Source organism: Gouania willdenowi, chromosome 7 (genome assembly GCF_900634775.1).
Source record: "Gouania willdenowi chromosome 7, fGouWil2.1, whole genome shotgun sequence".
In the NCBI taxonomy this organism is placed as follows: Eukaryota; Metazoa; Chordata; class Actinopteri; order Blenniiformes; family Gobiesocidae; genus Gouania; species Gouania willdenowi.
The window spans coordinates 29,469,608-29,493,324 of NC_041050.1; the positions used below are offsets into that span (position 1 = coordinate 29,469,608).

General features: G+C 39.4%; 1 protein-coding gene across 6 annotated transcripts in view; it reads right to left on the bottom strand.

Moving 5' to 3' along the window:
• The window catches only part of znf385a (zinc finger protein 385A), a 102,872-nt gene that overhangs the window by 36,839 nt on the left and 42,316 nt on the right, over positions 1-23,717 (bottom strand). For all 6 annotated transcript variants that reach the window (XM_028452037.1, XM_028452036.1, XM_028452041.1 and 3 more), the window contains exon 2: positions 8,682-8,833. In XM_028452037.1, the coding sequence (XP_028307838.1) occupies positions 8,682-8,833 (152 nt within the window). The remainder of the gene's footprint in view (positions 1-8,681; positions 8,834-23,717) is intronic.

Below are 23,717 nucleotides of genomic sequence, written 5' to 3' on the forward strand. Positions count from 1 at the left end.
AATATCGTCAAATGTGTGTTCATGTGTACAATTTGTCATGTTTTAATACATGATGACTGCATTACTCTTTGCACTTTTGAACAGCTGAGTCATGTTAGATTAAACAGTACAGATCGTATTGTACTCAGTGTAACACAGAGTCTCTGCTGAAGGCCATACACACGAACACACACACCATCATGGATAGATAAGAGTGACGCCCAATCTTCCTCATAATATACACGTCTTCATCATCCTCAAATGTTTCCACTGTTGGGCATCTGACTCCCTCCTTCTCCTCACCTCAGGTTGGAACTTTTTCTGTTATCTGTATAAAAGCTTAAGCTGTGAAACTGTTAGTTAGAGTGGGTCTTGCCTTTTTGCTCTGCCACGAGCCTTTTGCCTTTCATTCTTTCAGGATGGAAGCTTCTTTTTCACTGCTTTTTTATTTAATTTTATAATAAACCTTTTTTATAAAATCATCAATGCCTCGCCTGGACTCCATCATTCAACCAGAGCAATAAATCATGTCTCCAATTGAGGTCAACCACAAATTTGCCGTGACACAGTGATTCCTCCCTGTAATTCCTTGTCTCATGTACCCCTTCAGTATTATTCTCACACCATGAGCCGCCCCTTGTTTCGTGAGATGCTTTCTGGTGATCCCAACAGTAGATTAGATTAATATGAGCGTCAGTCATGTAAGCGCATTAACACCACACTTAGATTTCATAACAAGAGTCTGGAGTAAAAAAATAACTTAAAGCTACTAACCCTGATCATTTTTAATTAGATAAAATAATAGCGTAGGCCTCATAGATTAATGAATGGAACATTGTTTACTCCAGAAAAAGGTCAAAAAAGCTATAAAAAGTTTGTATGTTGACATTTTCAAGCATTCTTGTTTTTCTTAGCCAGACAAGGAGGACATGGACTTACTTATTACACCATTTTTGTTCTACTTCCTTCCTGGTATTCCCCATGATATCAGAATGAAGAAAAAACACTTCTATGCATCTGTCTCCGAGACACCACATCCCACAATAATGTCAACACACGGAGTGTTTCTTGGAGGTGTTTCTTTTTGGAATAAATTACGTTTGGATGTTTGATTCACTGCAGAATAAGAGGAATACACTGTGATTTTATAGTATATTCATCCTTGAACTGATGTTTTTGTTATTTAAGGGTTTTTTTTCTTTATTTTTTTCTTTTTTACTGTGTGTCGCTGGAGTCAGTTTTTCATTTTGATTTATCCAATAGGAAACTTTTGTCCGAGTGGAGAAATTAATAATCAGTTAATATTTATGCCTCTACCAATATGCTCCGTTTCCTAAGATTGGTAATCACGGCTGTTCAGAATATGCAGTAATAGTATAAATGCATGACCATGAATAAACACATGAATCACTGTATTTATTTTAATCTGCAACATGCCACTAGGAAAGTAAAATACACATTTTTGATGGCCATACATGCGCTCATTTTGATGACTGCAGGGTGAGTAGCAAAATCACATTTAGCACTGGTAAAATGATGACGTCGCTAAACCAATATTAGAAAGAACAAAAGAGTGCAGACATGCACAGACTGTAGAAGGACAAGCTGTTGCAGAAGCAACTCCTGCTTCATCACTGTCTTACAGGCACGTAGAGCGAGAGTGACGGGTGGAGGACAAAGCACATCAGTACTCTGCTAAAGCTGGCGAGGGCTGTGCCTCTGTTATAGATCTAATCACCTCCAAGGTGAAGAAGTCCTTAGTCTTAATGACTCTGTAGGCTTGGCACAGAACACTTATTCGCACTGAAAATTGAGTGTGGTTTGCATAAGCACACTTGAGTGTTATTGTTGCTATGGTGCCGAGTCTTTATAAGAACTTTTACTGTAAATCTACAACAAATCTTACAATAAATCTGCAAGATAAAATTAAGATGAAGGGTTGATCCCTCCCGTCAGACACACGCATATGTTTACATTCAATTTTGTCTTAGATTTTGGTTAAAACGTAATAAAAATGCATCCTCGATGCTGTAAATGTAATGTATAATTCCACCACTTCGATGTCTGCTAGGTTTAACCAACCATAAAAAGCAGCGATCATTACAAATGCAGGCTCTGATATTTAATTTGTTACTCAGGGTTCTTCTGAATAAATTTACCAACTGCGTAACACTAAATTAAACATTAAAAAATATTTGGGAGAGCTCAGGGAAACAATTTCCTTCCCAAGTAAAACATCAAGACACATTATATATTCCAGCAACCAAAGCCGTTTTTGCTTTTTTCCCTTGTGTTAAATGTCTACTGTATATGCAGATAGGGTGCTTCACTTCAGGCATCAAATGGTCTTCTTCTAGACATTTACAATAAATATCAGTAGTATCAGGGGGAGGGTTCATAGTTAGTCATATGCAGCAGAAACATCCAGTTGTGTCTGTTTGGGAGGTTTCAGAAAACATCTATAAGGTCACCATGTCCTCCAGGCCTTTCCTATGGCCCCATCTCCTGGCCACAGAGCTGTAAAACACAGCCCACCGTGCTTTGCCCCTCAGCAGTAGCAGCTATTAACATTCACAGTGTCCCTGAGGACCTTTAGACATAGTTAACACACCTACAAAGAGGATGGGGAGAGGATGAGGAGAGGAGGGAGACTATAGCGGCAGACTGAGTAAACAAGAACAAGGAAGAAATCCAGATCACTGTACAGATGAGACTGCAAAAACAAAAAAACAGTGGAAGAGAAGTGGAAGGTGGAAGGATTCAAAGCTCTCAGAGATTCTTATGATTCCTGATCACAGGATGTGAAACAGTTTGATGGTTAAGGTAAATTATTGGAGTCATAATGCACCAGAACAGTTGTGGCTGGACATATAACTCACCTCCACCAGTATATATTTGGAGTCATTTTATGTAATTTTCTCTCGTTTTATTTGTTTTTTTGTGTGATGTCAATTATTTGTTTGTTAGTAACATTTTTTACATTTATTTTCTCGGCCTCACAAAAGTATGCCTATGGCTGCGATCTGGCCATGTCCATAGATGCTGGTAACTTAGTTACTTACACTGAGTAACAAGTTACTCTAATACATAGATTCCCAAAGCTGCGTACGCAAAATGTCATAGGGGCACGTGAATAGAAATGAAAAAACAGCACAATAACATTGGAAACTAGAATACAAATCGACTAAAAGTGGTTCAGTGCATCCTCTCAACCTCATCCTTCTCATTCAAGTTGTAGCGTGTTGTATTTCACAGTTTCAGGGTGATGCATATGTTGTTTTACTGCTGTATGTAATTAATTAAATAAGGCTAACAAGTGATAATTCTGAACAAGATGTTTTCTTGTGTGCTTACAGTATATTAGTATTTTTTATTATTATATACCGTATCATTCCTCAACAGGATATGTAAAATTCAGAAGCAAATTGCCCTGTAGGGCTACATTGTATATGAAATGACAATGTTATGTTTTTTTAAGTGAAGCAGAAGGTACATGGTTTCAGGTTACATGTCTGAAGGGCTACGAGGGGCTGTGAACAATGTGGGATCCACTGTGACAACCCCAAATAGGTGGAGTTGTTTGTGTTCGTGTTCTGCCTCTTCTCTGTCTCCCATTAAGGGCCTGATTGGGCATTATAGGTCTCAGGTGTGAGGGGGCGGGGTTACCATTATAAATCCAGTGAAGGCCATCAGCTTGGTTGCTGCTCTTTGTGTTCTTTTGGGTTCTGCTTTGTCATTTAGTTGTTGTTTGCATTAAATGAATGCTAAATAAACACTATTACCCCTCTTCACCATGTTTTGTCATGAGCATGAGTCAGTTGTGACATCAGTAACAAGTAATCTAACGCACTACTGTTTCCAAACCAGTAATAAGATTAAAGTTACTTATTTAAATCACTCTGAGTTACTATTTGTGTCATTTTCCTCATGTATGTGTCAAGTCACATCTTAGCATGAGGATAACTCACTTGTTACAAACTCAGACAAAATCTGACAGATACAGGTACAGATTTTTTTTTTTTTTTTTTTTTTTCAAGTATTTACATTAAGTCTTTATAATTTTTTTTATAAAAACATGTATTTTCAGGTCATAGTTTGTCAGGAGATACATTGTTGAAGTTACTGTTAAAATGTACTTCCAATATTGGCGAAATGATTGTTATTTGTATGTTGAGGCGGTGGTGCAGGGTGTTGTCGGCAGCTGTTGAATGGAACTAAAAAAGTAACTTGTGTTCTGTTTTGTTACGTTGACAATTTCAGTGCCAAAAGGAAGAAGAAAACCATCCAAAAATGCCATAAATAACCTGAAGCAACAAAGACATTCTTTGTTCTGTACCTGTGCTTAAAAAAGAAGCAGGATGAAGTTTAATTCCTGCCCCTTATTCATAATTAACTTAACTTTCTGTACCTGTTTTTCCAGTGTAGTATATTAAAACACATTATCATTAATTCTAATGTCACTATCATTGTTTTCTGTAACATCATTATTGTTTTTTTTTTATATATATATCATAAATAGCAAGTTGTAGTAGAATATAATTTTCATTAATATTCACATTATTACATCGTCATTCCATTGTCACAATTATTACTTAAATACTATCACTATTAATTCAAATCATATACAATAAAGTGATATTACACAACTTAACTTAGTTACTTTTATAATAAAGTAATCAGTAAAGTAACTAAGTTACATTTTAAAGAAATAGTCAATAATCAATAGTCAGATTACTTTTCATCAATAATTGGTTTAGCATCACCATCATCTGGGTTCTCACATAACTTTAAGACTTTATACACGTTTATTGTAGAAATCAAATCCTTTGGGTCTATCAACTGTAAGGACTGTAACTGTATTCATATTAAATGTGTTTTAACGCAGCTGAATCCAGAGGAAATGGGGAGCCATGTTTTGCTGAGTTGGTGAATTTATAAATGTCTCCACGGCTTAATCCAACTGATAAGATGCTCATCAGAGCCTCAGGATGGAGAACCGAGGCAGGAAGTTCCCTCTCAGTAAAAAGATCACATCAAACAAACTGCAATGTTTGAAGTACACAACTCAGAGGTGCTTTTAAAACTGCTTTTTCAACCGGAGGGCTTTGATTTTAAGGAAAAGAGACGAACGTTTGTGTCGTCTTGGGAGTGTGCTTTTCTAATGCACTTCGCAGACCAGCGTGTCTGCATTTCCAAGCAGATGTAGCAGTTAAACTTTACAAACTGGGACACACTTTGAAGCCGTCAACCGCATGTGAAATGAGATTTCACACATTTTAAAAAAGGTCACAGAGTGTGAAAGAACAAGGGAGGCTAAAATGTTTTCCTTCAATTCCGCTAAGGTTGAGTCTAAATGCAAACAAACATAGTGTTATGGCCGTTTGAGGTTAAGTCACTAACATACGTCAAGGTGGAGGCCACTGAGTATAGGAAAGGCAGCGGCTATCGGTACGGTTGTCGTATCAAGCTACCAACATTCTAACTGTATGCAGCGCCCCTCATTGGCCAGTTTAGGTTGCGTGACTAAGACTAAACCTAACCCTAAACCTAACCTTAAACCTAACCCTAATGCTGCATTCACACCGGACGCGTCACAAAATGTCCGTACGTCCAGATTACATACAAAGTCAATGGATGGTCGCGTCCCAGATGCAAAATCTGTCCTGTGCGGCGGTGCGGTCCGATCCGCACGTCAAGAGCGTTGGCTGTGCGAGCGTGCTCCCGATTTTACCCACATCCGCAAGAGTTGAAATAATTAAACTCCTGCGACTGTTTCGCATGACAAAAGCCAATCAGAGTCTTTGTTGATGATGACGTCAGCCCGGTTATAAAGGCCGCAGTCGCAGGACTTCAATATTTTTAACTCTTGCAAATGTGCGGATGTGCTGATATGTGTAAAATCGGGAGCGCGCTCGCACGGCCAACGCTCTTGACGTGCGGATCGAACCGCACCGCCGCACAGGAAAGATCTCCACTTCTCTTCACTCTGTACACTAACGACTGCAGGAGGAGCACCACCTGCATCTAGTATTCAGATGACACTGTGGTGCAGGGACAAGTGTCTAGATCTAAAAATGTATCTAACACCAAAGAAATGGTCATTTACTTCCACCATGGTCATTCCACCACACCCCCACTCACAGTCAACAATGAAATATTCAAAAAGATCAGCTCATATAAATATCTCGGCTCCATAATTGACCATCAACTTACATTTCAACTCAACACTGAACACATTTTTTTAAAATGTCAACAGCGTCAATTTTTTCTCCCTAAGCTCCGCAAACTTCAGGATCGCCAATCCATTCTTACTGTTTTCTATAAATATTTCATTGAATCCATCCTCACATTCAATATCACTGCTTGGTTTGGTTCACTCATTCTCACTCACCGCAACTCTGTAAATAAAATCATCAAAATCAGCAGCAAAATCATTGGTCAGGAACAGCAGTCACTCACTACCATCTACAACACCAGAGTCCTGAGTAAAGGCACCCAGATCTCCACTGATCCCTCACACACCCAGCACCCTCTCTACACTCTGCTGCCTTCAGGGCGCAGGTACAGGTCGCCCCCACTGAGGACAAAGAGGGCCAGCTCCAGCTTCCTCCCCACCTCCATCCGCCTGTTAAACGGCTGATTGCAACACAAAATCTGTAGCTGAGGACTATTATTTTTGACCTATTTGGTTTTTTTTTTATCTATTATTGTTTTTTAATCTATTTATTAGGGAACTGATGAATGTCAGAATTTTAATGTGTGAATGGATTTGTGCTGTGTTTTATTGTGTCTGCACTGGCACTTTCTCTGCAAACAAAGTTCCTAATGGATGAATTAAGTTTATTTGATTTGATTCACAAAAAGCACATAAACTTGAAACACATTTCAATTAGTTGAGCTGGGCAATATGGACCAAAACTGATCTCTCAATATTTTTTCTCAAAATGGCAATATGTGATATAAATCTGATATAAATGCAACATTTTACACAGGTACATTTATTATCAAACAGCAGAACAATATGTCTTATATGTGGCATATTTAGGGCAGGGGTACTCAACCTTGGGGTCAGGATCTAATTTGCGGTCACGAGACACTGGGAGGGGGTCGTTCGATGCCTTCAAGAAACAGAATATTTTTTTAACAACTTGAACCCATTTTTGCTTACTTTTACCCTTTTTCTGCAACTACACCAAACTTACCACATGTTGAATTTATTTCTTGTCATATTTTTGCTAGTTTTAATGTATTTTTGCGACATTACTTCCATTTCTGCCATTTCTCCATCAAATTTAAATCCCTTTCCTGCATATTTTTTTCCACTTTCAAGACATTTTCAGCAGTTTAAAACCCTTTTCACTATACATTTCCCACCGAATGTCACATATGTTGACCCATTATTGTCACTTTTAACCTCTTTTCATAATTTTTCATGCTGATTTTTGCCAATTTAACCATATTTATTATTTGTCATGCCCATTATGCAAGTTTAACCAAATTGACCCCACCCCCAATTTCAGCCACTTTTAAGCCAATATTGACAATTTGAAAACCTTTTGCCACTTTTGTTTTGTACATTTTTGCCCACTCAATTTGCAACTTTTAACCAATTTCTGTGTTTTTTTAAAATCCCATTTCACCACCTTTTCCAACATTTTTGGTCACTTTCAACCCATTTTATTTCTGATTAAAACAAGGATTTACATATTTTGGATGATTTAATGGCGCAAACAACAATAATAAACTTCATTTATTTTAGTGCTCACGGGCTGAAAAGGTTGAGAACCACTTGTTTAGGGGAAGGTCTGTGATAGGACACACTCAGCAATCAATCTAACTGTGCTTTTCATGCTGTTCTGAGAAGTAGCCAAAGCAGCAACTCCTAAAATGATGATTTTAATACAAAATAAGCTATAAAAAAAAAAAAAAAATGTCACTATAGGCAATTTTAAAAATATAATGTAATATATCGCCACAATAGACATCTCGATATATCTTGAATCTAGATATATTGCCCAGGCCTAGATAGAAGGTGGGCTGTTAGCATTATGCATGTTTCAAGGTGCTGATCATAAACTCTAAATCTTCAAGATCTAATCAATGAAGGCTCCACTGCACAACTTCATGGACTGAAAGAATAGACTTTGTCCACCTGCGCGTTTCCACTACCCTTGGAAATGTGCAAAATCTCAATATCGCAATAAAAACTGGTAAAGGATACACCTGAATTTTGAAAAAGCACTCAATATCGCTAAAATGTTTTTACGCTTTCATGAGGAGGAATTTCAACCATTTCGATATTGAAATGTGTCGCAAAAGCGCTATGGAAACACTTTTTCCGTAAATACACGTCACAGAACGTGAAGTACATGGTCACATGACGTGAGTTATCTGGTCACATGACGCGGTACATGTAAACAGAAGAGAAGACCGCGCATTTCTTAGCATTATACGTAAAAATCACTACTGCGACGTTAGATGTGAAACAACAAAGGAATACAAAGTGTTATAATGAGGTTCTGAGCGTTCGTCTTTATGCAGCGAAATGTCGCGGGATGATATTTCACGGGAGTTACAAGGCTCCTGCCCAAAACAAAGTTCAATGGAAACAAGTTCACAGCGCAATTATACTTCGTCGACATCACTTTTATTTTGCGAAAATCTGTAATGGAAACCCAGCTTCCGTCTGCGTCAGCTCTCACCGTGTTGAAGTTGTGGAAGAGGCTCATGCTGTGTGGGGGAGGGGCTGTTTCCATGGGGAACTGCAGGAAGGGCTTCATGTCCAGGTGAGGCTGGATCATCGTGGGGGTTCGTAGGAACGTTGGCACTGCCGTCCCCGCCCGATTGATGCCTCCTGCACACAGGAAAACAAACAGAAAGGTTTACATCTTAATACAACACATATATGTCCTTGTGTTGACATTATAATTTATCACTTCATTAAAATGAAAATGATTCAAAGAATACAAAGTACGATTAAATAGACTGGTCCTTGTTATGACTGTGATTCAAAAACTGGTGATTGATGTCTTACCAGGCACAGTGAGCTGTAATTGTTCAGCAAAAGCAATTATTTTTCTACAAAAAGACCAATTCAATGTGACACTAGTGGAGACCACGAGGCTTCCAAACTGTGACAGAAGAGGCTGCATTTGTGCTGATAAAGACGCACCAATGATCGCTGTCGACAGACGTCCTGGTTTTTCTGACAAGTTGACAACAGTTGAGAAGACAGGAGCGCCAAAGTGTGGCGTTGCTATGGATGAAAAAATGTTGTGATACGGAGGATTTTCATTATCCGCAACATTCACATCAAATGAAGCAGGAATTTCATGTAAGGAGAAAGAAGAGCACAGGATGGATGGGGATTCCTCTCATCCGCCTGCCAACTGGCTCTCCTCGACTGGGAATCATCTGCAGCTTGACGATAATGAGCTGCTTTTCAACCTGTAGCGTCATGTTGTCTGGACGTGAGCCCTGCAGGTGGATCACTTGATCAATTATGACATGAATGAGATATAAATTGCTCTATCCCAAACTTATATGCAAAATATAGCTTGTTCTGACAAAGGTTATATTTAACCCACATATGTCAAACTCAAGGCCCAGGGGCTGAGTCTGGCCCTTTAGATCATCCAATTTGGCCCGCAGGAGAAAGAAAAAACATGAATTATTGTTTAAATTACCAATTAATTCAGTTGGAGATTTCTCAGCACTTCTAAATACATAAATTCAATTCAAATCCACAGCATATTTAGGATTGCAATTTCCTCATGCTTTTACCAAATTCAATACATAAAGTCAATTTCATTCTGAAGTTGTTCAAAGAACTCAATTTTCCTGAAATTATTCCACATAATTTCCCCAAATCAAATAAAAAAATTGTCTCAAAATCTAAAAAATTAAAAGAGAAAATCACGCAGCGACTGATATCCATCACTTATTGCCTGAATATTGTCGGCGCCTTACATGCTTTATGCATCATTTATACAATGTGTAAAGTGCAAACTTGGGGGAAATTAATGCTAAAATTGCTCATTTTTCCGCCTAAAGTCTGAGGCAAAATTAATATCAAACTTGTATTTGGCTAAACCTCATTTTGATTCAACTAAAATGAGGTTGACATCCCTGATTTAACCCTTTCAAAATGAAACACATTTACACATTAAAAACTTGTTTTTAATTAATCTAACACGTGCAGCAGTCCTGCTGATGATAGAGGGCTCTTATTCTCTCAGTTTTCCCAGTTGCCTTCGCTTCCTGTCTCCTTTATCCTCCCTTGCCTCCGTTCTAACCTCTGTCAAGGATGATAGCAACGGGGCCCACACAGCAAAACTCAGAAAGCTCTTAGATTAAGCCTCTTAATATCCGCAACTGGATTTTTGTGGCTTTCAAATTCCTCTGAGACTTAAAGCTCTGCAGCTGTCTTTTTTTTTTTTTTTATTCGGGGGTTGGGGGTGGGGCACACACGTCAGTTCTATGAGCTACTTTCTCGGTGCCCTTCACTTCTACCTGCGTTACATTTCCACCAATAACTGCACACTACACTTTCACATGCTAATTTTGGCATCTCTTCAAAGCGATGTATTATTACCCAGCTTTAAGCCGGCTGAATGTAATCTGAAAAAGAAACATGATTGCTGCCTGGAAAAAAGAAATAATGTAATCAGATGGAGCAGGAGAACACAGCACGGGAGGGTTAGAGAGAGGTTGACTTTGTCAAACTCCAGCGAAAGTGAAGTCTCAGCTGAAGCTCAGCTGCCTTGTGCTGCGCATCTGTAGGCCTCGGAGGGAAGAGAAATGCCTCATTACGTCTACTTAGGCATTACAACCTTCTTCACTGAGCAAAACCACAAACAGAACCATGCAAGTGGTTATGATTTTATGTTTACGCCACGTGTCCTTACACAGTGGGAAGATTCCTGCAGGTGTTGATCTGCAGCTCTTAACATGCACATTTTAAACATGTTCCTTTATTTGTTTAATGTCCTATTTTACACAGAAAAACAGATCTCAGTAACACTTTACTTGACGATTTAACACATAAAGGCTGACCTTACGCTGTCATTCTTATGACATGACAGCTGTCATTAGCATAAATAAGGTGTCATGAGGGTTGACATTAAGTGTCGTTTATTACTTTAACTCTAACCCTACCCAACCCCACTAGATCCCTCCACCTGACCCAAAAAATGCCAACATAGCTCCAAAGGTGTCACAATTGACACCTTATTCATGCTAATGTCAAATAAAGTGTTACTCAAATCTCAATGTGCATGTTTATCCATAAAAAACAAAAGCGGCTGTAGGTTTTTTTTTATTTTTTTATGTAACTCCTCCTAAATGTTACTTATTGTCCTCCACCTTTTTTCCCATGACAGAAGAAAGCAGCTTATACTCTCAGGCTGTGCCGTGCTTTAAAACAGGTGATACAGTGCTCCTTGAATGCATCTGTCACAACGCTATGCAACCCCGTAATACATTACCCCCTATTTGTGCATCTTTGTGCGAGCGGGAGTGCAAACGTGTTATGCTTAAATGAAGAGACATTCCATGAGCTGTGAGGTGTTTGCAGCAGCTTGTTGCTGGCCGTAGGTCAGGCAGTGTCTGACAGGTAGAGGCAAAGGTTGACTGACCAGAGAACTCTGTGTGTGTGTGTGTGTGTGTGTGTGTGTGTGTGTGTGTGTGTGTGTGTGTGTGTGTGTGTGTGTGTGTGTGTGTGTGTGTGTGTGTGTGTGTGTGTGTGTGTGTGTGTGTGTGTGTGTGTGTGTGTGTGTGTGTGTGTGTGTGTGTGTGTGTGTTGTGCGTGTGCATAAATCAGAGTGCAGCGGCAGGGTATAATTACCCCATTAGTTTAATCTCTCTATGGGGATTTTCTTTGTGTGTAAATCAAACAAATTGCTGCTGCTGCACAAGTGCGACACAATATGACCCATGCACACATTTTAGTGCAAACGGTTCTGCTGCGAGTGAGAGCAGGTTTTACCTGCCACTCATGTGCATTAGGGAAAGCCTTATGGTTGAGTCGGAGCTTGAGGAATAATAAATTGTAGCATAATGCACAAACATGCTTGCAGTGCATGTAACGACACAATAAACACATAAACCTGAACCTAAGTCTGGCAGTTTAATGAGGAATTAACTCTGGTTTATTTTGGTAACCAAAAATAAACCAGAGTTGCAAAAAGGCAGAACCAACCAATAATTATTTTAATTCTGTTGAATGTTTTATGACTCAGCATAAATTGGCTCCAGCACAGCCGATTTAAGCTAATCACACAAAAACAACATATCCCAGTGTTAGCATGAAGAAAGAACTAAAAATATTGTTGACACTGTTCAATTCCCATTCTGTGTGTGCAGTAAAAGCTTGATCTATGTGAATGTGTCAAATTGACAGATAGGCAGCCTGGAAGTACTGGGAACACTTGGTGATTTGGATGCAGTTAAACCCGTTGACACGTCAGGAATCCCAGCAGGCTCTGGGAGGTCGTAATCAAGGCTCTTTAACAGCTCACAAAACACTGACAGAAAGCTTTATACTGCAGCCAGTGGAAGATGTGTGGTTCAGTCTTTGTATGGGCCAGTTGTGTACCTAGATTAGGATCCTGATTGCTCACAGGTTCAGTGTATTCAGCCCTGACGGAAAAAGAAAGTGCATGCTGATAATATTCCCTAAATGAGTGTGCACAAGCAACCAATACATGTGTTTTATACCGTCCACACAAACTCAAAAGAAAGAGTGAAGGCAAGAGCAGGTGAGATTGGAGAGGTCATGAAAATGATGGTTTCAAATGGAAAAGAAGTCAACAACTGATTGTGTTATCAGACCTCATTCATCAGCAAGTTTGCCCCGTAATTAATGTACTTTTCTGTCTTCACTTGGGAAAGGTATACATGCACACAATAAGGGAGCTTTCACACCGGTTTAGTCCCGGACTCGGTCCGAATGGGCGGAGGACAGGTGATCATTTTATCATATTATTTTGGCTTGGTTTGTGTTCAGAGAGCAACTTGTGATCTGCTCCAAACAGCCTATGGTGCAGTTGCATGAGCAAACCACTTGAGGGAGCTGTTACTTCTCTCAGCAGAAAAACAGAAACCTGAAGAAGAGTCTCTCAACAATGGGTCAAAGCGAGCACTTAAGTGTGTGCAGAAATTTCTGCCTTCTCCATTTGTTCTTTCGAAACATTCAACAATGGAGCAGCAACAAGTGGCTGTGCTTTTGGTGGTTTTAAAGGCCTGTTTTGCGCCGTCGCTGGCTCTCTTGACCACCCACAATGCTGTGCGCTCTGTCATCGCCGATATTTCGTGTTTTTAGTCCGCTAGTGTTCACGGTGCTCCTAATCGCATTGGCTTTGATTGGAAACTCTCCGAGACCGGCAGAAACAATTTGCCTGCTTGATCCGCTCTAGACTTTGAGTCAGACGATCCAAGCAAACACATCTTAGAGCATTTTAAATGGATGAAGGATCCGTCGGTGTGAAATGAACCTTAAAGTCACAAGTTTGAATTGGCACCAGCTGATAAGAAATACCAGCTTAGCACCAGCCCACAAAGTAACAGTTATTTTGCATCAAAGCGAGCACTTAAGAGTGCACAGAAATGTCTGCCTCCTCCGTTTGTTCTTTCAAAACATTCAACAATAGATCAGCAACAAGTTGTTGTGCTTTTGTTGGTTTTAAAGCCCTGTTTTGCGCCACTGCCAGTTGTTCCTGACCACCCACACAATGCCGTGCGCTCCTAATCGCTCTAGGCTTTGATTGGAAACACTCCGAGACTGGCAGAAACTCTCTAGAATTCGTCTGTTTGATCCACTCTAGACTTAGTTTGTGTCTATCTATCCTAGAAAACAAATCCTAGAGCATTTTTAACCGCTCTAGGATCCGTCATTGTGAATGCACCCTAACATTCCTATTTCTCAGTTTTTATTTGCATTTGCAGGAGTACAACGGCGTCACATAGAGTTTGATTCTGACCATAGCTGGAGACCTGTTTGCTTCTCAGAAGGATGAACGCCACTGGGTGTTTTCCTCGCTTATGCTGCAGGACAAAAAGCTGTTTCTTGAATCAAGGCTAAGCTGGTCTTTCTATGCCTTGTGATTATCTAACAGGCTGTGTAGGCTGTGCTCACCCTTCTCCCTTCTTCTCCATGGGCCTTGGGTGCATTCAAGAGAAAACAATGGGACCTGGTACTTGGCACAGATGTGTCAGGCCTGTTGGCACTGCAGGCAGGGAGAAGGAGGTGGCAACAGTGAATCTGCCAACTTCACTTTCTGCTGCTCTATGAAGCAGGCACCTGTCCTCTTCAAGGCCCGAAGGAATGACGGTATGTTTACTTTGTAGCTACTGCTGCTGAAAGGTTTGATGTTTAACGGCTAACAAAAGGTAATGAGATTCAGAATGATTGAAATGATGTGTGAAACAGCTTTAGCTTTAGTAAAAACATTTGCTTCATGCACCTTGTGAGTGCTGGATTAAGATTTCATACAAGCTGGCAATAAACCCTCAGAACAGATTGAGTGACTGTGTGAATCAGTGATAGTGTTAAGAAACAAAATGGGGACACTGATCCTCCAAACAGGTAAATCTCTCTGCACACAAACCAAACTCAATCTATAATTATCGCACAACTCTTTAAAGATGCATAAAAAAGGAAATTATAAGACTATAAAGAAGTGCAAAACATTCTAAACCTCTTGTTACAGTGCAAGCCTGTTGAAATACATAAACAACACCCGAGTAAACAGGCAGTTTTAATGGCACAAAAAGAAGGGACGATACCAGCAGGTTGCACTTCTGTCTAGTTTTTAGTTATGGTTTATTAATGTGTATGAAGAGCCTCCCTTGAAATCTCTCCTCTGTCTAAAACCAGGGGTTTTGCACCATCCATCCACCTTTCCTGACGTTTCTGCAAGTTTGGAAGTGGTTTAAACCTGTTCGTAGTCTTGCCTGTAAACGAGTTAATCGCTGGATGCAAACATATTGTTGGCCTGGGATGCATCCAAAAAAGAAGATGGGAGAGATTTATGTGACTAATCTGTCTGGTTGTTGGAATAGTGTCCAATAGATCATTTAAACCCATTTCAATGTAACAAGCAAAATGTAATCTATATAAGGTTGCTTCAAGAACAAGGACAAGGCCCCAATGGCCCAGAGGTGCCAGGCTAGTAGTGTGTCCTAGTGATGCACAATATTATCAGCACATTATCGGTATCTGCCGTAGAATTAAGTAGTAGATAATAAGAGGCTTTGCTTCCCTGAACAACCCATAGACATTATATACATCACCCGTGAAGAGGCGTGACTAAGCGCCGCCATTTTCTGTGTGTGGAGCAGACTGCAGTAATGCATGGTAAATCAACGGGTCTAAGAGGCACTGAACAATCTCTAAATAGAATAATTCACAGAATTTACCGATTTCCGAACGATTTAACTTTTTTTCCTCTGACAGAAAAAATATTGTAAAAATGCTGTATTTACAACTCGAATACTTCATTTTTTGGTATAAAAACGATTGCAATTATTAAGTATGTCATGTTTTACAAAACGCAAGTTGAAATATTTTTCCGAAATTTCCACAAGGAATGAATACAGTGTATCAATTTCAGCTTTGACATATGTCTGCATTTGCCAGCGGGCCAACACGACAAAGTCTGTAGAATAATGTTGTACTGTAGTTCCACAACAAACTATAGATGTTATCTGCAATTAGAATTACATGTGGGGGAAAAAATATCGGTATCAGTTATCGGCCAATTGCGTTGTAAACTATTGGTATATCGCATATCGACGATCCAATATCATGCATCCCGAGTGGGCCTGGAACTTATGACTAATGCACAATTTTAGTACTGGGGATGAAACAGAATGTTATTATGATAGTAATTGTGTGATTTGCATTTTTTCATTTGCTAATTCTAAACGGCTGTTTCGGTAAGGTACATTTTCTTTTTTTTTTTTAACAATCTCTTTGTGTCCTTGCTCACTTTGATCTCTTTTAGAGGGAAATTTGGCGTGTAAACAGCTGTGTCCAGATCTAAAGAAATAATAATAATGATTGCCTTAGAGGCAGCAGGATAAAAACTGCAGGTAAGGAGAAAAACATTTGCTCCTTACTCACTCAAACATTACTCACTCAGTATTTTCTACCAGTTTTCAGCACAACAGGAGTCTTTTTGCATCTTAATCACATGACAAAACAATCAAAGGAGATAACTGCCTCAACCAAAAGCAATGCACAAAATACACAAGAAAATTCCGTGTCACCTTAACCTATTCCGAACTACTCTAATCGAATAACCTACTCAGGAAGTCACTTTCACCTCAGAACACATGCAGAAAGGTAATGCAGTCAGACCTTTGAAAGGCAACACAACCCTGACTCACATGACCAACAGCTGTATCCATCACGAGGTAGGTGTCTGTTTCAAACTGACCTCTGGATGCTAGCTCACGCACACACACAATCAAATTCTCATAAAGCCAAGGACAACGTTTCGTATCTCACCTCAAAATGTGGCAACTTCTAATACGGTGCTTGATTCAGTCACAGGTAGGGATAGAGTCTATTAAGGAAAGCAGTGCACCAAATGCCACCTCAATGTCAAGCAATCAAATTGTTCCATAACCATTGCAGAATCAAGATTTAGGTGAACGCAATAGTATAATACTGAGTTCCTGTGTAAACAATTCACATTAAGGTCCTAAACTTTCCTCCACAAATGATTATAAAACTCTATAAAGAATGCATTTTTCTATCACATCTAATCCTTCACTTCTTACGTTATCGCAATATGCTAATATCTAATATTCCTGAAGGTTAATAACACACACACACGCAGAAGTTGATGGAGATAAAAATCTGTTTGATTTGCTGCCTGGATCTGCTGGAGTCATGCTACGCTTTAATGGGAGGATTACGCAGGCGAAAGCAGGGAGAAATGAAGCTTGTTTCATTGGCACTAAATGAGAGTCTGCTCCCTTGTGTGTGTGCATGTGTGTATAAAGAGATACAGTGGTTGATCATAGCTTCAACCTGCAAAGTGTGAAACATTAGTCGGAACCTGCCTCAGTCTATTACACAAAATCCAATCTGTGCACGCACTGACATACAAGCAGTATCTCTTTCAAACACACATGCATGATATGAACTAAATAGCGAAAAGCTTCACAGAAGTCCTTATGTTTTTGCAGTCCGTTGTTGTCAGTGCATTTGTGTGCACATTTTTTTTGTGTATTGCCAGAGGGATGAACGTTCTTCTCTTAATTGTAGGCTTCTATAATGTAGTCCAACCTACCACTTTGTGGAGCAGTCATTTTACTTTCAGCTCCAACGTTAAACTTCTGGTAAAACACAGGCTGCAACACATATAATGCAACACTAAGTACCTGCTATTAAACAAATAGAAATTTTAAATGAATAAAAGGTCATATATCATCAAAGCGACTTCTTAAAGACTTCATGCTTCAGACGGATAGCTTACGCTCATGATTAAATGTACAAATAAAAGGTAAGGTTGGAGTGAAGCTCTATCATTTTAAATGAACCCCAAAAAATGGCAAGATCAAAAGATAGATCAGTAAATCAAAAACAATTCTGCTAAACTGAGACCACACAAAAAGGAAAACACCACGCATTAGTTAGCTCATCTCTAAACCTTCCATCTTTCTGGAATGGGAATATTGTGTTTAATGCCAGTCTGGGTGGGATTTAATAACACCCTAGTGAGATAATATGACAGTGGCAGGCTTTAAAAAAAAGCCCACCAGAAGTTTCAACCTTGATCTCTCTTAAGTAGCTGAATCGAGGCTGGGAGGATTTAATTGCCAGTCTGTCTCACTGGTAGATAGCAGAGATGACTGGGAAGACTTAAAAAAATAGTGACTTGTATGTAGTGTTCATTTTGTTACCTAAAAATCATTGTCATACTTTTTGGCTACCACATCATGTAAATTAAAAAAAATTACATGTGAACAAAAACTATATTAAAACATATTGATATTTCTATTAAAGCTGCAGTATGTAGAATCGTGAATGGGCACAACTGTGGAGCTTTTAGCAACTGTTTCCTCAATAAAGACTAGTAACAAATGTAGGGACTTTATCTTGTGTTATTGGAGAGTTTTCTGATGTTTTTGAGACATGAGTACATGAATCACTTGCTGCCGTGAGGACATTAACTAGAGGCTCACAGCCTCTGTCTCCTGATCCAAGCTGCAGAGCAGAGCAGACAGACAGACACTCCACGTCCAGACTGAAAATGAATTGCTCACGTTCCCTCCATCTTGAATATGCTTCTCTTAGGTTTACAAGCGATTTATCCAGTGCTTTATCACACAATATGTGGGGCAGACTGAGCACGATCCGCTTTCAGTCCGCCCCACATACCGAGTCAGAGGGACCTCCGCGGAATCTGTTCCGCCCGGACACGTTTAAGCGTTTAGATCGTTGCTTCTCCACATCAGTCTTCCTTTTTCCACTTGCTTTGCCGTGAAACCGCTGTGATTTACGCCGCAATAGAGACGTCTGCTGGAAGTCTTTTACTTTTACTATCGATGGCACGTGAGTGCACATTGCTTTCAGTCCAGCAGCCAATAGTAACACCCAAAACAGCTGATGGAACACTCTGTAGAAAGATCACTGATTGGCTGAAATCCAACATCAGACTCCTGGATTTAAAGTCTAAATATAAAGCCAAGAGAAGGAGAAGAGATTCAATGTCCACTCAGAACACTTTGGATTACAATATTCTCAAAGATGCTTATGGATTTTTGAGCAAATAATACCAAAAGGAGGTAAGCTGATTGTGTTTGCAGACTTAAGATGACTCGTGTAGTCTTAATCATAGATCATATTAAATCTGTCTGAGTGTATTTATAAACATTAATAGTATCCCATTACAGTCTGATAAATGGGAATTGAAACTTCAGAAAATGCAGAAAATCTATAGACTATAACTGAAATAATACTGATGACTAAATTTTGACTAAAACTAAGTTGCATTTTAGTCAGATATCAGATATTAATATTATTGGACGGCAGTAGCTCAGTCCGTAGGGACATGGGTTGGTGTGGGCCAAAAATACGGACGTTGTTCTGGTAGCTGGAGAGGTGCTCGGGCACTTCTCGAGCACTGCAGAGATGCCCTTGAGCAAGGCACCGAACCCTAACACTGCTCTGGTGCGCTCCATTCATAGTAAAAGCAGCCCCACTCTGACATCTCTCCCTTAATGCATGTCCTAAAGTGTTTGTGCATGCGTGTGAGTCAGGCCTGTGTGTGAGAAGCATTTCCCTAAAATAACACAGTGTAAAAACCTGAATTTCCCCCTGGGATTAATAAAGTATTTCAAAAATTTTAATAGCTAACACTGGTTGGAATACTTATGTCAATGTAGTCATGGCTGACAACCAACAACCCCATAATGCACTGTGTTCAGAGTCGTCTGGCATGCATCCAAGTGCCAGCGCACGTGCTAGCAGCACGGAGGCAGATGCACACGCCTTTAATCCATCTGATAAATCTCCTGCTGGCTCCACGTCGACCAGCGACTGAACTTTTGGAAGCTTTTGGCTTTTGTGACTTGTGGGTTGAGGGAGTGTGCGCGGGTAAAATACACAAACAGAGCCGGGCGCTCGATGACATGCATGTACATGCACATAGATGAGGTGTGCTGATTCAAGAGTCTTAACAGGTTTACATCTCCATTCATGTTCTAAAAAATCAAAATTACGCATCAGCTTTGCAAAGTCAGACTTTTGGACTGTGGAAAATGTCCCTTTTTCCACATTGTCTCTGTGTTACATGTCGTTCCTGGGGCAGTAAAGGTGGACTGGTGAAATTGTGCATCTTTATTACCACCCACATGGTATATGGTATGCGTAGTCCCACCTTAATTCAATGACAGCACTGATAATGCGGATGCTTTGGAGAAGTAGCCCTGTGCAAGGGTTCATGTTACAACTTGTCCCAGCCCATTCAGGACAGGATTATTAGGCTTAATGAAAATATGCCTGAATTGGCTGGAGACTCATTAAATGCCTGCACGTCTGTATTTATCTCTATAGCACCTAGAGTGATAACAGCGTACCATGTAATTAGCTTTGAAAAATAGCACGGGAGGAAAACAATTTTGCTCTGCAATTGTGCAGCTTGTGTGTTTTGTGATGACAGTGAATGTTTTTGTGCTGTTATGAGGTCAATGATGACAGGCAAATAGCTGTCAGGGTTAATGGGAGGGGGCGGCGGCGGTGGCTGTTGATAACGGCGAGAAAACAAAGTCATGCAGCTGAACGCGGGAAGAAACGGGAGATTAAACACTGCAGCGCCACTACGCTCACAAGAGAGGTGAACAAATACTGCACGCGCCATTTCTGCATTCGTAATCCACATGATGTTATGCAGAGCCATTTTGACATTCTAGTCACGTTTAGTTTTTTAACTCAATTGTCTATATTTGTAATTAACTGAAATTAACATGCATGGCAACTTCCAGACAGCTTTTTAGAGCTCACTGAGTCCTTTTAGTTTTTAATGACAAGGTACCACTGTGTGCCTGATATAAGTGGGATAGATTCCTACAAGACAGAGCTGGTATTTAAAAAAAACTAAAAAAAACATTATCAAACATGACAGAAAAAAGGCTTGTGGCTGCTGATTTATAGCCCTAATATACTAAAGCCTATAGTTTTTCAAAAAAGTCATTACAAACACAAACCTGAAAGTACATTATCTAACAAAACTTACTGAAATATGCTTCTTATCTTACCATAATATTTGATACTCTAAAACATGGCTTTATAATAAAGGTGTTGGTTTGATTCTATACATTTTTGGCTCTAAATTAAGTTGGGACTTTTAGATTCTGAAATTTCACTTTTTTTTTTTTTTTTCATGTGTTGTCTTTAGGAATGAAATTACAGCCTTGACATGTTCTCGATGTAAATGTCTGCATATTAGTGGTGATACGATTCACTATTTGCATGTCGCAATACGGTATATTACGATACTAAACAATACGATATACACTGCAATACCAAATTCCTCCTTCATAAGTAGAAAATGGTTTTATGGTTGATTTATTTCATTATTTTTAAACTCACCACAACAAGTAAATGGTAACAAACTGTAATTCAAGTACCAATATCGAAAACAAGTGATATGTTCATCAAACTGTCAAATTAAATTTAAAATTTTTTCCAAAAAGTTTAACTTTTGCTTCGACAACAGATTCTGATTCTGTTAAGTGCTTAAATTATTTTAAAAAAGAAGTAATCACATACATCTCTGAGAGTGCCCAGTATGTTTTATGAGAATACAGTGCAATCAACGTCCACGCTAAAATGCATTGAGGAGAGAGGTAGTTTAACATCGTCTGATGTGGTTCACTGACAACTAGTGCGTTCACATGCAATGCATATGTTAGTGTAATTAAATAGTTTTTTCCTTAAAAAACATGATTAAAAACATTGTTATTGAATTTTTTTGGAAAAATACGATAATCGCATACATTTTTTTCTTACACCCTTACTGCGTATGTCGTCAAAATCTTTTTGCAACAAAGAAAGACAAAAATAAACAACACAAGTCAATAGAAATTCATTGTTTGTTTAAGGTTGAAGTATTGTTTTCATGTAGGACATTACCACACTGACCACAATGTATTTGCAACAAATGGAATATCTTTATACTCTCTCTAAAAAAAAGAAAAAAGCAGACCCTGTACAGGTAATATATGAGTCAGCGCCTTTGTTGGAATGCAACAAAGAGAAATACTGAATTGTCACAGGGACATGCAAAAAGGTGCAGTCATCAAAAAAAAGGGACAAAAAGAGGACAAGGTGATGCTGTTCATCAGCTGAAGAAGCACACGGTCTACGCCCTCTGTCCACTTGTCCTGGTTATATATACTTTATACTTATACACATAGCCCCCTCCCAGCCCCCCCTAAACGCACAGTTTTCCCCAATCTCTTTCCTTCTATTGTTGGAGGCAGCAGTCACACACCCAGGTGGAACAATGGACTGTGACTTTATTCCCATGCACCTCCCACAGACCAGTGCCCTCAGGTATGAAATACTATCACTCACTAACAAACAGGTGGATCAGCCCAAATACTGGAGGAGGGAACAAAGGCTCCAGATTCTCCCTGAGATAAGCCCCCCATACCCAGAGGGGAAAAGGAGCCGGAACAAGATGTGATGATAAAGGGCGATGCTTGGGAATAAAAAAAAACCAGAACAAAAACATACAGCTGTGTTTTCTAAAACCATCTGCCTTAATGTACCCCTGCCGCTGTTTGCCAGCCCATTTCATTCACCTCCACTTCCCCAAGGAGGGTGGAGGTTAATAAGATATCAGCCTAATAGACTGGAGGAGGAGCAAACATGTGCCTGGCCACCAATGCTTTCATTTCTGCCCCTGCAGTATTTCACCCATGAATATGGAGCAGTGGAGCACCAACACCTTCGCCTGTCTATCCCTGGGCAGTTCCACCATGGTCCAATCTCTTTAAGTGCTGGGGGTGTTCTTCTCTGTAGTGTCACTTGTCATTGGGGTGGTCACCAAATAAATCAGCACCCATCACCTCTAATGAACTGCTTTAGCGCTTGTTCAGGAAAACGAAATGGAATTTTTATATTTTAAACCAAGATCAAAAATCTAAAACGGCTTTGAGGAAGTTTGACAACACCCAGAGACACACACTGTGCCTTATTATAAACGAAGAAAATCCTCCTTGAACCAAACCTGAGCCCATTTGTCAAAGTAGAGGACAACACTGACTCATACCTGTGATATAACATTGTAGAGATCCTTTGGCCATGTTTTCCTCACATTCAGCATTTTTCTTCTCAATGATAGAGTGAAGTGTCTTTTTGCACACACGCACACGTGCACGTTCTTAAACAAGTGCGCCCTGAATGAGAAACCAGATTGGCCTTTGAAACACAGTTCAAATCAGCGTTTTAATTAGAGTAATGTGGATATCAAACTGTGATCATGGTGCAATATGTTACCATGAAAGAGGAAATACATCAGAGGCTCACCTCTTTAAAAACCATTCGCAGTTCCCTGAGAGAATCATTTTTAATTTGGGTTTTCAATAATAATCTGGGCATTTCTAACTGAACTGGCCAGCAGTAAATAATATGGACATTATTATTTAAATGCTAAAAAAATCTGATTATAAAAACGTAATGAAAAAAAAAAAACACAATGTAAATACTCATCATTGGACGACTGGTTTAGTCTACTCTAAAATGTTTAAACCAAACAGATACACATTGCACCAATTACATTAGTAAGCAAGCTTCTGACTGTTGGTAAAATATTTATGGAGCATTTTGTACCCCCAAAGCATTTGCATGAAAGTAAAAGACAGAAATGTTGATTTTTTTCCAGCTGCAGAATTGGACTTAAAGAAAGGTCAGTGTTTCTCTGTTATACACTTGGCATTTCCTTGTATACAAATCCAAACCAAATGGTCTTAAGATGCAGATTTACATTTAAAATAAACCCAGTGTAACTGTAATGTGCAAAAAAAGGAAACATTCAACTTTAGGCAACTAAACCCATGAACAAACCCATCACGTATGCACTTGTTTGTGTGACATTTCCCATTAACGCATGGTTTTTAATCTGCCTTAATGTCATTGGTTAGATTAACTCAGGCTGATTAATATTTATATTAACACTTCAAACTCACCTTTGACACTTTTTAAACCATATACTGTATAT